Genomic DNA, 14,877 nt, shown 5'->3' with positions numbered 1-14,877 from the left:
TTGAGTAAACAAAAAACATCTGATTGTTCTCTTTCAAAATGTATATAACCCCAAAAAACATTTTCATATTTCAAAGAAATGTCAAGAATTATACCACAAAAAATACTCCTCATATTTTAATGGAATTACTCGGTCATTGAATAACTGACTCACCAAAATAAGATTATTTTTAACCCAATTATCAAAATAAATAGATTTATTCTTGTATAGAACATCTCTGTTATGCCAAATTACATAATTGTGTGGGGGAAAATTTACACTTGTAAATTAAAGACCATGATAAAAAACATTGTTTAAGACAAGTGTGATTTTATCCAATTCATTTTAAATGTATAAATAAGTGTAGAAAAGCTGATAAAATTAGGTCCACCTTTTTCTTAAGAATTCATAACTACAGATTTTCTAATATAGTGTTTCTTATTTTTCTATAAGAAATTAAATAAACATTGGTCAACCGTTATAGGCAGAATAGGTTAGAATAGGCTAGACATGAAGGATGGAGAGAAATATGTCCTGTTTCAATGTGAAAAGTGACGTCAATAGCTATAGTATTTTAGTAAATGATTCATTTTCAAATCGATCACTACGCAAAACCATCTAAACAAATACAACTGGCAAACAAAAACTGTGTAAAAAGTGCAGAGATGTTGTTACTTTTAAGTTTAAGCGTGGGTAAAAGATATAGTGGAAAGTAAAGCAGTTTCAACATTCAATAAAGTATTGATGAAAAGTAATTAGTCTGATAATGGAATGGAGGAAGTGGAGAACTTATCCATAACTTTAATGCAAAAACTGTCTTATAATGGACTAAAAGACTCTAGTTCAGGGGTTTTTAATCTTTAACATGCCATGGACCTCCAGACATGTGATGGACTCCATCCTAAAATTTAAAAGATAGCTATATATTTTCATGTATAAATACACAAATACTATAAAATATAGTTTTTTTTCTTCTATTACATTCAATTCGATTAGATTCAATAATGCTTGATCTAATCTGATTTTAAAGTTGAATATTTATAGACTGTGTAAACTACTAATTGACTAAAAAGATACTAAAATGATACTTCAGTACATTAGCCCTTGAACATAACCTTTTTGATGTCCAAAGGTCATGCAGTATCAAACCGACCTTGTATGCACTATATTTCCAGAATTATATATAGGAGTAAGTCAGAAGGTCCTGTCATAAAGAGTCATTAGGTGGTCCCATGTGAAGCAAGATCCATATACAGTAGAGATATTCTTATCAGTTTGACTGTGTCAAAAGGCAAATAGTCTTATTTATGTGTGTAAAGAAGTATCGGGCAGAGTTCCAGAAGGTGAGAAAAGTGGCATACTGATCATATTCAACATTTTGCTCTGTTGATACTGTCCAAATCCAGCAGGTTTAGAAAGGTATCCTCTTTAGCTTGGCTGTGAAATTAAATAAACTTTAATGTGGGATTCATACCCAACGGCTCTTTCTGAGGTGTAGTGTGAGGGAGGATCTGCTAGTGTTATAAAATAAATCTCCCATCGGCCTTGGTAAAGTTCAGATCGCTCTCCCAAGCAGGGGGCCCATTATCCTCAGAAACATAGACTTAATCTGAAACTTTTCTGAGAAATGAACTTGGATGAGCGTCAACAATCTACCTTGTACTGTAACATAATAAGCATTGGCAGGTTTTATTACATACTCTCTTAAAAAGAAATAGGTTCCAAAAGGAGGTTTTTGTGTTAATGCCATAGAACACTTAAAGGGAAGGTTCTTTTTTGTCATTGATGGTTTACCAAAGATCTTTTAAAATCCATGGAAATATCCCATTCAATAAAAGGTTCTTTATAGTGGAAAAAGATTAGATAAAAGTTTTAGATTATTAAAATCATATGGCCATCTCTTCACACTAAGGAAATAATGGTTCTTTTAAGAACTGTTTACTGAAAGATTCGAGGAACCAAAAATGGTTCTTCTAAGGCCCCGTTTACACTAGTGAGTTGCGTTTCAATGTAAACGAACCAAAATAGAGTATTCCGAAAACGATGGCGTGGCTGCCCACGTGATCTCTGCGTATCCTTGACGACCGTGTATTTGTTTTGGCATGACTTCCAATCGTCATTTTCGTCCGCCTTGTAATTATTAGTTACTTTGAGTAACAATTCCACCTCATCGTCTGTCCACACAAAGACGTCCTTGCTTTTCATCGCCATCAAACTCATTGTTGAACCTGCCAGTGACTAGCAACGGACTTCTCTGTTAGTTTACTCTTTTACGCGCATGCCCAGTGTGCATGAATGGTCACGTGACATGTATTTTCGGTTGTGTAGCGTAAACGGAGATCGTTTCTGAAACGCCAGTGTAAACGCGGATCGTTTTAATTCTAAAACGCCGTTTTAAAACGAAAACGCACTTGTGTGTAAATGGGGCCTAAGGCATCACTGAAAAAAACTTTTTGGAACCTTAATTTTTAAAAGTGAAGAACTATTTTAGGTTTTTCAAATAATGTTTAGGTAAACAGTTCTTAAAAGAATTATGTTTGCACTTTAAAAAACTTTTTGTGGAATGGAAAGGCTCCACAGATTTTAAAGGTTCTTCATGGACCCATCGATGGCAATAAATAGCCTAACTGTAATTTCTAGGACTGTGCAGTTGGTTTTGTTGGTTCCTGTCCAGACAAAAAGTCTGGTGCACATCCTCAATTCTTGTTTAATCTTTTTCCATCCCGTCAAGTTGACTGAAACATCATAAAACAATGGTGGCCAGAAACCAGGTCACAGCCTTGCATTCTGTGATCTCATCCACTGCAGTTTCAGAGTTAACAAAGCACATGTAATCTCACGTCTGTCCATCTGACTGCTCCTTTTAGCATGTTTTCATAGGGAGAGTTAAAGTCTGTTCATCAAAGAAAGCCTTGTGGTCCTTGACATCGGTGGATATGTTGTGTCAGTTTGTGTAGACATCAGAAATATCCCATTTAGCTTCCCCTTCATGGACCAATGCGTCAGTCATGCGTTATGCGCAAACTAATTTCCAATCTACTATGCTGCTAATCAGATAAAATATTTTAGGCAAAGATTATTTATCCCTATTCATCTCTGTAATGTTTGTGAGAATGGGTGACAAGGGCAAGCCCTCTTTTTACACCTTGTGAACAAAATTACTTTTTAATAAAGCATTTGTGGAAACATTAGCAATTAACCAAAATGGGTGCAGTGTAAATAAAATTTTAAAATTTTTGAGCTGGTTTGTCCATTTGACTTGCACACCGCCGATTAGCATATCCAAAAGTAGGATCTAAATGAGGAATATATTAATCCTCTTAACGGGCCTCTTCTTGCAGTTGTAAGAAGTAATGGTGTCAGTTTATCCACATTCAAGCAGCGCTTACACAGTTTACATGACAGGCTCATTCAGGTAGACTTTACCCGCCTGCTAATGTTTTCCCTCCCCCATGTTTAATCCAGACTGATCAGAGCAATTCACACAAGGGCAAGTGGCCTGAAAACACACTTGTATTCCTATAATGGTCCTAAAATAAAGTGGACACACCCAGATTTCTGTGATTTTGTAGTTCATAAGCACAACAAAAGTAATATAATTTACACAGCCAGACAAAACTTTCTTAGTGCTTTTGGGGAAAAATGTCTTGACATTGTCAACATTGTCAGACATTGAAGACTGGAGTAGTGACGCTGAAAATTCAGCTCTGCCATGACAGAATAAATTTCATTAAAAAAAGTAAATAATAGGAAAAATAATAGAAGATATTTACAATTGTAATAATAATAAAAAAAATCAAATAAATGGAGCCTTAACATGAATAGAAAAAAAAGACTTTCAAAACATCGGACTTATTTCAAGTTAAATAAAAAAAACGCACGTGCATCATGTATGGATAAACCCCCCCTAGTGGCTACAAGGGTTAATTTGCAAGTTGCAGCGCTGCCACCTCGTGGCTACATTTAAGAAAACAGCCTTCTTAATCTGGGATTGCTGAATTACATGGATTAATAAAATGAAAAGCATTGATGGGTGAACATATATTTTTACAAATTGTATGATTCGACTATGTAATATGGTCGTATAAAACAAAATGAGAGAATACATTGGAGGAGACAGAGAAGGGTTTATTCATAGGTAGAAAGAATGGCGGTTTAAAAATCAATAGTGCCATTTTCTTTACACATAGTCCTGAAATAACCAGAATAGTAAGAGCCAGAAAAGGACATAACTCATTATAAGAGATGGCGTATAGAAACGTAACAGCAAACGTGACATTTTGTCATAATGGAATTCTGTTTTTCACAGTGATTGAATACGTACATCCCAAAGCTTTACTTATACACGGACACTAAAAAAAACGAAAATTCATTTAAAAATGGTTGCAAAAGCCTTGTTATAACATATTTAGTCAAAGTAAAAATGATGTGAATGAAATACGGAATGTAAAGGAAGAAGCTGTCGAGTGGCCATCTCGGTTTTAGCTTCTGAAGTGCTACATTTGGTGATAAAAATTGTTCTCTGGTTTTGTGTTGTGACTTCATTAATTCTTGAGATGATATCATTTTCTGTAGAACTGAAGCTTTTTGCTTTACATCTAATTAAAGTCTTAAATTTTTAATCAAGAATACTCCAAGGAGTGTCTGGAGGCCTGATCTAATTCTCCTTAAAGCCATGAGTTTTAACCAGAATAAACACAGAAAGCACTATTTTTAGAGAAAGCAATATTTGCTTTAAGATCAGAGTCTTTCCACAAAAAGAGTGCATGAGGTATAAACACAGCATTACGATGAGTTCATCCTCAGGGTGAAATAGGTGTTGTAGTCTAGTTCTATTTGAGAATAGAAATACATACAGAATATCATGGACGGCAGCTGTGAAAGGCTTTGACTGATGTGCAGAAAAGAGCTGGTAGAGCAGTTGGGTCCAGGACAGGGAGGGGGGTTTACCAAAACCTTTGGATCACAGGCCAAGAGATATGAAACAAAACGGTTAGAGCTCTTGACAGTACTAATGCATTCAGGGCAAACCAAGCTGCCTCCATTATTGTTAAATTTTAGTTTGAGAAAAAAAACAAAACAAACTTGATTGGATAATGATAATAACAATCTGAATGTTGTCTGAAAATGTGTCAAATTAACTTATCCAGTAAAGAAATACTCCAACCCAAAATGAAAATTGTCATTAATCGCCTACCCCTATGTCGTTCCAATCCCGTATGTTCATCTTCTGAACAAATTTTAAGATATTTTGAATGAAAACCGGGAGGCTTGTGACTGTCCCATTGACTGCCAAGTAAATTAGACTCTCAAGATCCAGAAAGGTATGAAAGACATTGTCAGAATAGTCCATCTGCCATCAGTGGTTCAACCGTAATGTTATGAAGTGACGAGAATACTTTTTGTACGTGAAGAAAACTAAAATAACGACTTTATTTAACAATTAGTCTCCCAGCTTATGCTCTTCTGTGTCAGCCGTGGACACAGATGCGCTGTTTTCATTCAAATCAAAGTGTAAATAAACTTAGAAAATGTATCCTTGTGTGGCAGCTGACTAAGAAGAGCATACGTTGGATTTTATGCAAAATGGCGCTATGGTGGTGCGGACAGACACAAAGAGAAGACAAACTGTTGAATAAAGTCATTATTTTTGTTTTATTTGCATACAAAAAGTATCCTCGTTGCTTCATGACATAACGGTTGAACCACTGATGGAAGATGGACTTTTCTGATGATGTCTTTCATACTTTTCTGGACCTTGAAAGAGTAATTTACTGGGCAGTCAATGGGACAGTCACAAGCCTCCTGGTTTTCATCCAAAATATCTTAAAATTTGTTCAGAAGACGAACAAAGCTTTTACCGGTTTGGAACGACATGGGGTAAGTGATTAATGACAAAATTTGCAATTTGGGGTGGAGTAACTCTTTAAGTTGGTTCATCAAAAAAAAGAAAAAAAAAAGTATGCAGAAATGTTCTTAACCACAGGCCAACCAAAATATAGATGAGTGTTTCTTCATCAGAACAGATTTAGAGAAATTTTACATTACATCACTTGCTCACCGATGGATCCTCTGCTGTGAATGGGTCACGTCAAAATGATTCCCCAAACAGCTGATAAAAAGTGTGTGTGTGTCTTATCTGTCATTAAGCCTCTTAACTTAAAAGGGTCACATGACGTTGCTAAAAGGAAGATTATTTTGTGTATTTGGTGTATAACAATGTTTATGCAATTTAAGGTAAAAAAAAAAAAAAACTAACAAAAAAAAAGAACATTATTTTCCACAGATTGTATGTACATTATTGTTTCTCCTCTATGCCCCGCCTTTCTGAGCCACATATATTTTTACAAAGATCGTTGATCTGAAAAGCGAGGTGTGCTCTGATTGGCCAGCTATCCAGTGCGTTGTGATTGGCTGAATGCCTTACGCGTGTGACGGAAATGTTACACCCGAGCGCCAACCTCCCGCTCTCTCTCGTGAGGCCAATAAGGAAGTGACTAAAACTGCAATTCATCGACTGGCCGCTTGAGGCTGGCTGCAAAAGGGAGTCAGTCCCATAGACTCCCCATGTTAAAATGCCCAACTTTACAGCAGGAAAAAACATGTTTACAGCCTGGTTCAAAAAATGATTTTGGTCTAAATAGCTAATTTTGCCCTTCATGACAACTGTGAGCGGGGTGAATTTTTTTTATAACTCATCCGTTTAAATTATATTAAGACTTAAAGTTCTGCATAATTAAGGGCGTGGCCACTTGAGTGACAGGGAGATTGCCGCTGCTGACACTGCCGTCGCGCTAGGTGGGCGTGGCTACAGCAACTAGCTCCCGCCTTTTTGCCCATTTTTGATTGTCCGGGAGAGTCGCGCGGTGACGCGCTGCCAAGATGGCGACGGCCCGCTCTACACACTTTAGGCTTCAAAAACTCTCTTCAGTAGTCTACGGGTGACGTCACGGACACTACGTCCATATTTTTATACAGTCTATGGTTACACCCTAGCCTGGGAAAACCCAGACTACTTCCGGCGAATTTCAATTCTCTCTACAGAATAGTCTGGCAAAGAGGACTATCTAGCTCGTTTCTGTGCCGCCGAAATCGCGGCACCAATCAGAAACGTTGAGGCGGGGTTTACACGATGACGACAGCGCAGCGACGGTAAAGCAGATTTTGTACATTACAAAGATGGATGCTGCAGAGGAACATTCGTTCGAAACTGCTATCGCGTCTGTTTTAAGTGATTTAAACTTTAACTTTGCGTTAAAACCCGAGCAAAGAACAACACTTGAAGCCTTCATATCTAAAAAAGATGTTATCGCTCTGCAAACGTCATCTCCTTCACCGCTCTGATTGGTTTTAGGTCTATCCAATTGCGCCCAGAGGCATTTGAACGAGGTCCGTCGGTGACGCCCCTTTAGAAACGAGACGTCTAATAGGCTTTGCCAGACCCTAACTCAGTTTCAACTGAAAAGGGTCTGGTTTTAACCAGGCTAGTTACACCCCTTACCATACTGTGATGCTGTGCGTCCCGGTGCGACAAGACAAAAACAATAAAACCTATTACAAACGAGGCATTTGTTGCATCCAGTTGGGACATAATTACTGATTATAATGATTTAAGGCACGTTCACACCAATCACGATAACTATAAAGATAACGATAAAGATATAGTTCTAAAAATCGTTCTCAATATTAAAGAATAGCAGAGCCCACACCGTTCTTGGTGTGAACGGGGCTTTATACTGTGTTTTTACGAATTATGTTGCGTATTGGGCAGCGTAAACAAAAAAACATGTCTGGAGAAATGACATAAGTGCTACTTTACACTGCTCGCATTTGAATCATCAGTGGTAAATTCTTTAAATATAAAAACATACTTCAAGACTGTGAGTCAGAAGTGCCAGACTGTCCTTGCAAAGTTGGAACTGCCCCACTTTATAGAAACAGACACTGACATTGTAGGCTACTCTCACAGGAAACAGTCCTTGTCCTCCGCAAAATGCGCTGCACACATCGGAATAATTGGGTTAAACTGTTCTGGAATAGTGTTTTAAATACAACTTAACCACTGATTTCTAGTCTTGTCCTCTTTTGGAAGGCCAAACAAAGAAGTTTTGCTTGTACAATGAAACACACAGTGTCTCCACAACATGGCACCGGTGGCAACAGTGAGAATAAAAGTTACGACTTCCTTTATTTGTTTGAATATTTGTGTGGGGTTATGCAAATCTTCTCACATCGTGACGTAGATATGTCGGGGTGTGTTTAAACGAGCCGTTTAAGATAGGAGTGGTTAACTTTTATAAAGAATATCTCTTTAGATTTCAGTCCTTAGTCTTTGCAATTTTACAAATCTTCACACTTTTTACCGTCAAAAACAGCTCTTTTCAGAGCAAGCTGCTTTGTAGTATTTTCCTAATATTAATTAGCTCTGCTGACCCCGCCCCTCTCTTCTGAGCCACTCAGACTGTTTACTTTAGCCACATTCATCATGAAACTTGCTAATCAACACATTATTAGTAAAGGCAATTTGCAAAGATTAATAAAAAAAACCCTTACATTTTCTGTTTGTGAAGCTGGACCACCAATGATTCGCATTTATGTAGATCGGGGACGCATAACCATCAGAAACAAATGTAATCCACTGCATCTTCAGCGGCTCAGATGCCAGGAATAAATGACTGGTGTGTTCATTTATACATCTGCTCCGGCAGTGAAACAATGGTGAACCGATGACAGCTCACTCAGGGAAGGTCTAAGGTAAGATGCCAGTCCAGTCTGTGCTGGAACGCCACTGTCAATCAAACTATCGTGGGGGGGGCCTGTCTGTGTGATGAGACAAAGACAGGCATCTGCGATTGGCTTGATTTGAGAAAGGGGTAAAGAATTTAGTAGATTAAAAAAAAAAAAAAAAACAGGTTGAATTTTTATCATTATGGGGTGGTTGTGTACACACTGCCAACACATTTCAGTTAAAACAACTTGTAGAACTGAATTTAGCATCCGATGATCCCTTTAAAACCATTCCATCTGGCCAATACAAGTTGTTAACTTGTGTGTAAACTTAAGATGTTAATCGATGGACTGGAGTTGTGGATTACTGTGATGTTTTTATCAGTTGTTTGAACTTATTCTGACGGCACCAATTCACTGCAGAGGATCCACTGGTAAGCAAGTGATGTAATGCTTAATAATTACTCCAAATATTTTCAGATGAAGAAAACTCAACTACATCTTGGATGGCTGGAGGGATAATACATTTTCAGCAAATTTTCATTTTTGGGTGAACTATCCCTTTAAAAAATAATAATATACAACACAAAGCATGCAAATCAAGACATACAGCCAGCATAAGTTTTACAAGTACATGTTGATTGTAAAGGACATGACAAGCAGATGCAAAATAAAAATTAGCAAAGCAACAGGATGTCAGATGACATTGAAGTGAGTTTTGTAAGAATAGCCATGAGACGGCATTTTCCCCCACCATATAATTGATTTGAATGTTTAGCATTCATGCAGACATTGTTTCCCCACATCAGTTACAACATACTGAGAGTAAAAAACAAAACTTACTTTATTCACACCTAAAATGGAAGAGAGAATAAACAGATTAAGGAAAATAGTTCTGATATTACAAAATCTCCAGCCGGTGCTCCATTTAGTTTTACTTTATTTACAGACAAACGTAACAGGCACAAATCGCTGAACAGGAGATAACATAAATAGAGAGTCATTCTGAGGAAAATGACTGAACTTTGGCAGGACAACCTTTAAACAGTTGGCAAATATTTTGTCCTCGTAGGGAGCTGTTTTTTTGGATCTTTCTCACGATCGACTTCTATTTAACCTGGCCTCACATACAAATACAGGTCTTAAGCACTTATTTCATACCAAAAATAGGTACATACGTTCATTGATTACTTTGGAAAACTCCATAGTGGTTGACAAAAAGACATTACAGCACTTTAACCCTAATATCAGTTTTAAGAACACCAGACTTTTCTCACTACTAAATGCCTATTTTTTGTGTAATACATACTTTAACAGGAATGATAAACTTTTAGTAGTTTTAGGAACTTATTTGTTTGCGAACACTGTGTTTTTGAACATTAGCATAAATCTTCCAACATGATCTCAGAAACAAATGTATTCACATAAAATTGGAATTAAAAGGCTCTAATCTCTTCCAAATCCAACATGGCTGGGAATTTTTTTTTTAAGTGTCTTAATTAGACTGAAATGCAACATTCATATTTTTATGAGATGGTAGTTTTATAATGTATTCTAATGATGCATTGGACGGTTAAAACTATGGAAGCTTGTTTCCACTACAGAATAAAAAAATAAAAGGTACCTGGCTGTGAGTTTTCTAATTTCTGAGTTTACAACTCACATCTGTTTGTGAGGCAAAGAAAAAAAGGTTACATTTTATCCTCCCTCACAATTATTCATTTTTTTCCATTGCAATTGCCAGTTTCTCTCACAATTCTGAATCATCATCTTAGAAATGTGAGTTCACATCTCAAATTATTCTGACTTCATGTCACAATTATGACTAATTTTCTAATCCACTGCAAATCCAGCTCTTCATTGCTCCCTAAATGTTTTGTTAAGCATTTGCACTGTTTGGAATGACATGCAATACACCTCAACTCTTGAACTTAAAAAGCACATGTTCTTTCAACAGACGCCAGAGAGGACAAAGATATGAGCCAACCCTCTTTGATTTACAGTGCTACAGCTTAATGTATAGTTACATAATGTACACACACACACACACACACTAACAAGTACATTGTATAGATGTAAAAGAAATACAATGTGTGTGTAAAGAGTAACTCTCAGACACATGTACAAAACATGATCTGTTAAATAAAACCAAGTCCTGCACGGTTCATCAGATATCCAGATTTTGCTCAGTGTAAAAAATAAACGTCACTCTGCACTTTCTTTGCAGATGAACGGAAATACAAGCTGACAAGCGAAGAAAGAAGACCCTCCCTTGTCCCAGACTGGGAAAGCCCTACTGCCGTACTTTTCCAGGAATGTAGTTCCGGTCAATACTTTCATCCTGGAGGAACATGTGAAGACAGCGTTCGTTCTGGGCCAAAGGATGACCTGCAATTCTGAAGAGGAATATGAGCAACATATTTATGTATGCAATCCATGAAATCTGGTCTTTTTTTGTTATTATATGTGGAGAAAGTCCACAATATATTTGTGTAATCATTGCAAGCCCTCAAACACTAATAATTTGCAGGGTTGACTTGTACTGCTATAACTTATAAGTGTCCATCAGGTATCATTTCGATGACTAACCTGTTGATGAACTGTTCAAGCCCAGCTCGTCTCTCCTCAATGAAGGACTCCTCAAAAATGCCCTCATCTCCGCGGAAGGGAAGCTGTCTCTTCAGTGCCTTTCCAGGCAATGGAGGCACAACAATCTAAGAAATATTTTCATACATTTTAAACCTATAAACCAGCTTCTGAATGAAAAACATTATTTTAAAAAACTTGAAAAACTTGTTGTGTGCATTCTACTACATGCCTTCTGTCAACTGACTGATAGTTGTTATATGGTTTCGGTTTAAACTATTTTTTTTCCAGTATTAAACATGATACATCAGACTTTTGAGAAAAGTTTATGTCCATATCTCAATCAAAATATTTGTATTGCATTTAATTGTATGTCATCCTCACATTAGAAACTTCAAAACTCTGACCATAAAAACATACATTTAGATTTTTATCTCAAGACATGTTATTGGGATATATAGATTGATAACTGATATTTATATATGCATGTTATGCAAGTAGTCGACTATAAGTTATAAATGTCTCACTGATTATTTTTTTCCATATAAACAAAAAAGCACTATTTTCTTTTTTTTCAGTTTAAGTAAAACTTAGTTTGAGGTGTTTTTCTTCTCTTTTAATGTGAGCTCCATATTCTCACGATATCATACTACATAGGACTTATGTATCAAAAATTATACTAGACATAACCCGGTATTCGTTAATACGATATATCACAGTAATGAATATGCACGATATTGTTATCGTGGGCACTTCTAAATACCGTGAATAATTATACATTACACATTAATCAGAATTTGGGATGCATTTTAAGAATACTTTTCTGGTCAAAATGCAAAACACAGCTGTATGCTGCTTAAAAGACACATGTGTTCTGATGTACACAAGCACGCATGAGAAGCACATGAGGGAACAGTGAGAGATGCGCTGAATGAAAGCACATTCACTCTTTGACAGCAGATGGTGCTAAAATGCAGCCCTGACCCTGTAAACCCCATAAATAAAGCAGCTGTGCTACTTTCTAAAACCTATTTAAATAGCCTTTCAGATTTGTGGATTTGCTATGGTGTTCATTACAGCTCCAAATACTTAAATATTTAGATTTAATAGGCTATTCATTTAATCATTTTTTTTTAACATTTTAATCTGGACTACAACATGCCCTAGATATTGTTTGAAAGTGTTTTGATTCATTGTTCATTCACACTTTACATTAGGACTTCATTAGTTAATTTATTAGTTAACAAACTGACAATGAAAAAATCTTCTGAACATTCATCAATATTAGGCATTCCAATATTTAATAAACTGAACATGAACTAAGACTTTTTTTTTTTTTTTTTTACAAAGATTAATAACTTCTGTAGCAAATGTAGCTAATGTTAATACATTGACCAAGCTTAACTAATGATGTCTTATGGTAAAGTGATAGTGATTGGTCTTTATAGTTCTTTTTAATCTGTATAAAACGTTTAACTTTATATATTTTTCAGTATAGCTTTGTGGTATTTAAATATTAAGTTATGTTACAAGAAAAAATTATTAAACCTGTTATACTGTATTATGGACACTCTTTTAAAACTAAATTTCAATACTGTGATAATACCATACATCGTGATTAAAGCATTAGCTATTCATCGCAACATGAAAATTTGATACCGGCAGATCCATAAAATGATACACAAATAAAACGCATACATTTTTTAAAAATATATACATTCAAGTTTCAACAATCTGTCCTATTTCTAAATATATATATATATATATATATATATATATATATATATACATATATATATATATAGTTTGTCAGGCTTTACAGAATTTTTTACAATCTTTTTAGAAGTAAAATACTTTCTCCACAGAACACGTAAAGACAACCATATGTTCATGTCCTGGATGTGATACCTTGCTGTCTCTTTCCAGCTCATTCTTCAGCCACTCGAAGTCGCTGTATCTTCGTCTAACACACGACTCCTTCAGTTTAAAAATGGGAAGATTTGTCTGGATTTCAACGGAGAAAGTATAATAAGTCACATGATTATTAAATAACGTCTAAATTACATATTTTAGCTGTGTACACGACGCAGAATGTTTTCGAATTCATCTAACACAAGCTGAGATATTATTAAACCTACAGAATGGCGCACTTGTAACAGTAATGCGACCAAATGTTTATCTTCATGGCTTAAATACAACTCGCTAAAGGCTGTTGATGTTTGACAGAGTAACAACAGCTAAATGTCTCTGCGCTGAACTGCTTAAATCAAATTAGCTCACACATGCACAAAAAAAACGATTTTAGACTAAAACCTAGCAATTCACACAATAAAATCACGTTTTTAAAAACTCTACGAAGGACAAGATTCTTTCATGTCGAATGAGGTGTTCGTTAGCATTAGCGCGCAGGCTAGCTAGGCCGAACCGAGCCGCAGCCTCTCTGACACAAACACAAACACACAGTCACATTCATTCACTGGGCCAGTCTACCTTCATCCGGACTTCGTAAGTGGTGAAGCGATTGCGGCCGACTCCTATAGTCTGCGGGTCGAACACGTCGATTTCAAGAAAGTTGCTGGGAGGGCCGTAAGCGTCCGTCAGGTCCTGCGGTTTAGAGTTTAACCGGCGAGTGTCGGCCACCGTGGCTTCGGACATCTTTGATGACTTCGTTCAGACTAACTACGTCGAGGTGTAGTCTAAGGCACGTGCAGATGAGAAGGTTTTGATTAAGACATTAAATCGATGGAGCTTAAAATGGGCTAGGGTACTTCTTCGAATCTAAAACTAGGATGTATCCACTTCAGCAATAGCACAGGAAATCCTGCGTTTCTCGCACCCCGATGCGATGATGATATGCAGTTACGAAGACGTATTCCATGAACCACCTTCTTTTTCTTTTTACCCAGCTAGCCAATAGGCGTTCTGTTTTATGATGACAGACAGGTGATTGGCCTATAAGAATTTATAAGATTGAGAAGGGGGTGGGCTCTTCAGGGTTCCGTAAATTTCATAACTGAAGGAGAGACTGGAAAGGTGTGGATTGGTGTAGATTTTAAAAATCGAATTTCTCAGATAGTAATAAAAAAAAACACTTATAAGTACACGTAACTGTGTTCTATTTTGTATAATTTCAGTGTTGTGGCAGGCCTAGTCGTGATGAACAGAAAATGTTTATATGTCTATATTAAACGGCCTGCTTTAAAACTATGTTTAAAACATGCAAACGTACCAAAATAATGCAGTTGTTTTATAGTTTACTGTTTGCATAAGCCTACTATTTTGAATAAGATTTATTTTCAGTTTTCATTTTAATTTTAGTTCAAACTGTATTTTGTTGGATGTTTAGATATTTTTTTTAGTTTTGAATAGTATTTTTTTATATGTCTATATAGTTTTCATTTCAGTTTTAGCTTTAAATAGTTTAGTACAGTAAATGAAAAATGTTTCCTTGAAAACTAGCTGAAATAACCTGTTTAATTTTTTAAAATTATTATTTCATGTAAGTAACGAACATGTTTTGTGGTTGTAGTTTTAGTTTTAGCTGACTATGAACATGCCATTAACTTGGATTCAGATAGGCCTACT

At 36.1% G+C, this 14,877-nt stretch overlaps 1 protein-coding gene across 3 annotated transcripts; it reads right to left on the bottom strand.

Moving 5' to 3' along the window:
* Positions 1-4,086: 4,086 nt before the first annotated feature.
* On the bottom strand, positions 4,087-14,160 carry snx12 (sorting nexin 12). 3 transcript variants are annotated; one of them, XM_059542931.1, is made up of 5 exons: positions 13,783-14,160; positions 13,201-13,296; positions 11,296-11,420; positions 11,012-11,102; positions 4,087-4,935 (listed from the first exon to the last, which is right to left on the bottom strand). In XM_059542931.1, the coding sequence occupies exons 1-5, from the start codon at positions 13,945-13,947 to the stop codon at positions 4,765-4,767; spliced, it is 648 nt and encodes a 215-aa protein (XP_059398914.1). In that variant the 5' UTR covers positions 13,948-14,160; the 3' UTR covers positions 4,087-4,764. The 3 variants fall into 3 exon arrangements, with proteins under 3 accessions (XP_059398914.1, XP_059398916.1, XP_059398915.1); XM_059542933.1 differs by lacking the exon at positions 4,087-4,935 and adding an exon at positions 9,325-9,560 and having other exon boundaries at positions 13,783-14,159; XM_059542932.1 differs by lacking the exon at positions 4,087-4,935 and having other exon boundaries at positions 10,988-11,102; positions 13,783-14,158.
* Between the last annotated feature and the right edge of the window lie 717 nt (positions 14,161-14,877).

This window comes from Carassius carassius, chromosome 47, assembly GCF_963082965.1.
Source record: "Carassius carassius chromosome 47, fCarCar2.1, whole genome shotgun sequence".
NCBI classification, from domain to species: domain Eukaryota; kingdom Metazoa; phylum Chordata; class Actinopteri; order Cypriniformes; family Cyprinidae; genus Carassius; species Carassius carassius.
Note: the sequence above shows the minus strand (reverse complement) of the source record. Positions and strands in the feature narration are given on the sequence as shown.

Excerpts from the sequence above, each read along its gene's own strand:
- snx12 (XM_059542931.1), bottom strand. The coding sequence starts at position 13,947 with ATGTCCGAAGCCACGGTGGCCGACACTCGCCGGTTAAACTCTAAACCG. Across the intron at positions 13,297-13,782 it reads CTTACGAAGTCCGGATGAAG|ACAAATCTTCCCATTTTTAA; the intron begins GTAGACTGGCCC and ends GTTGAAATCCAG. Across the intron at positions 4,936-11,011 it reads GGAACTACATTCCTGGAAAA|GTTTTGGTAAACCCCCCTCC; the intron begins GTACGGCAGTAG and ends TGTGATCCAAAG.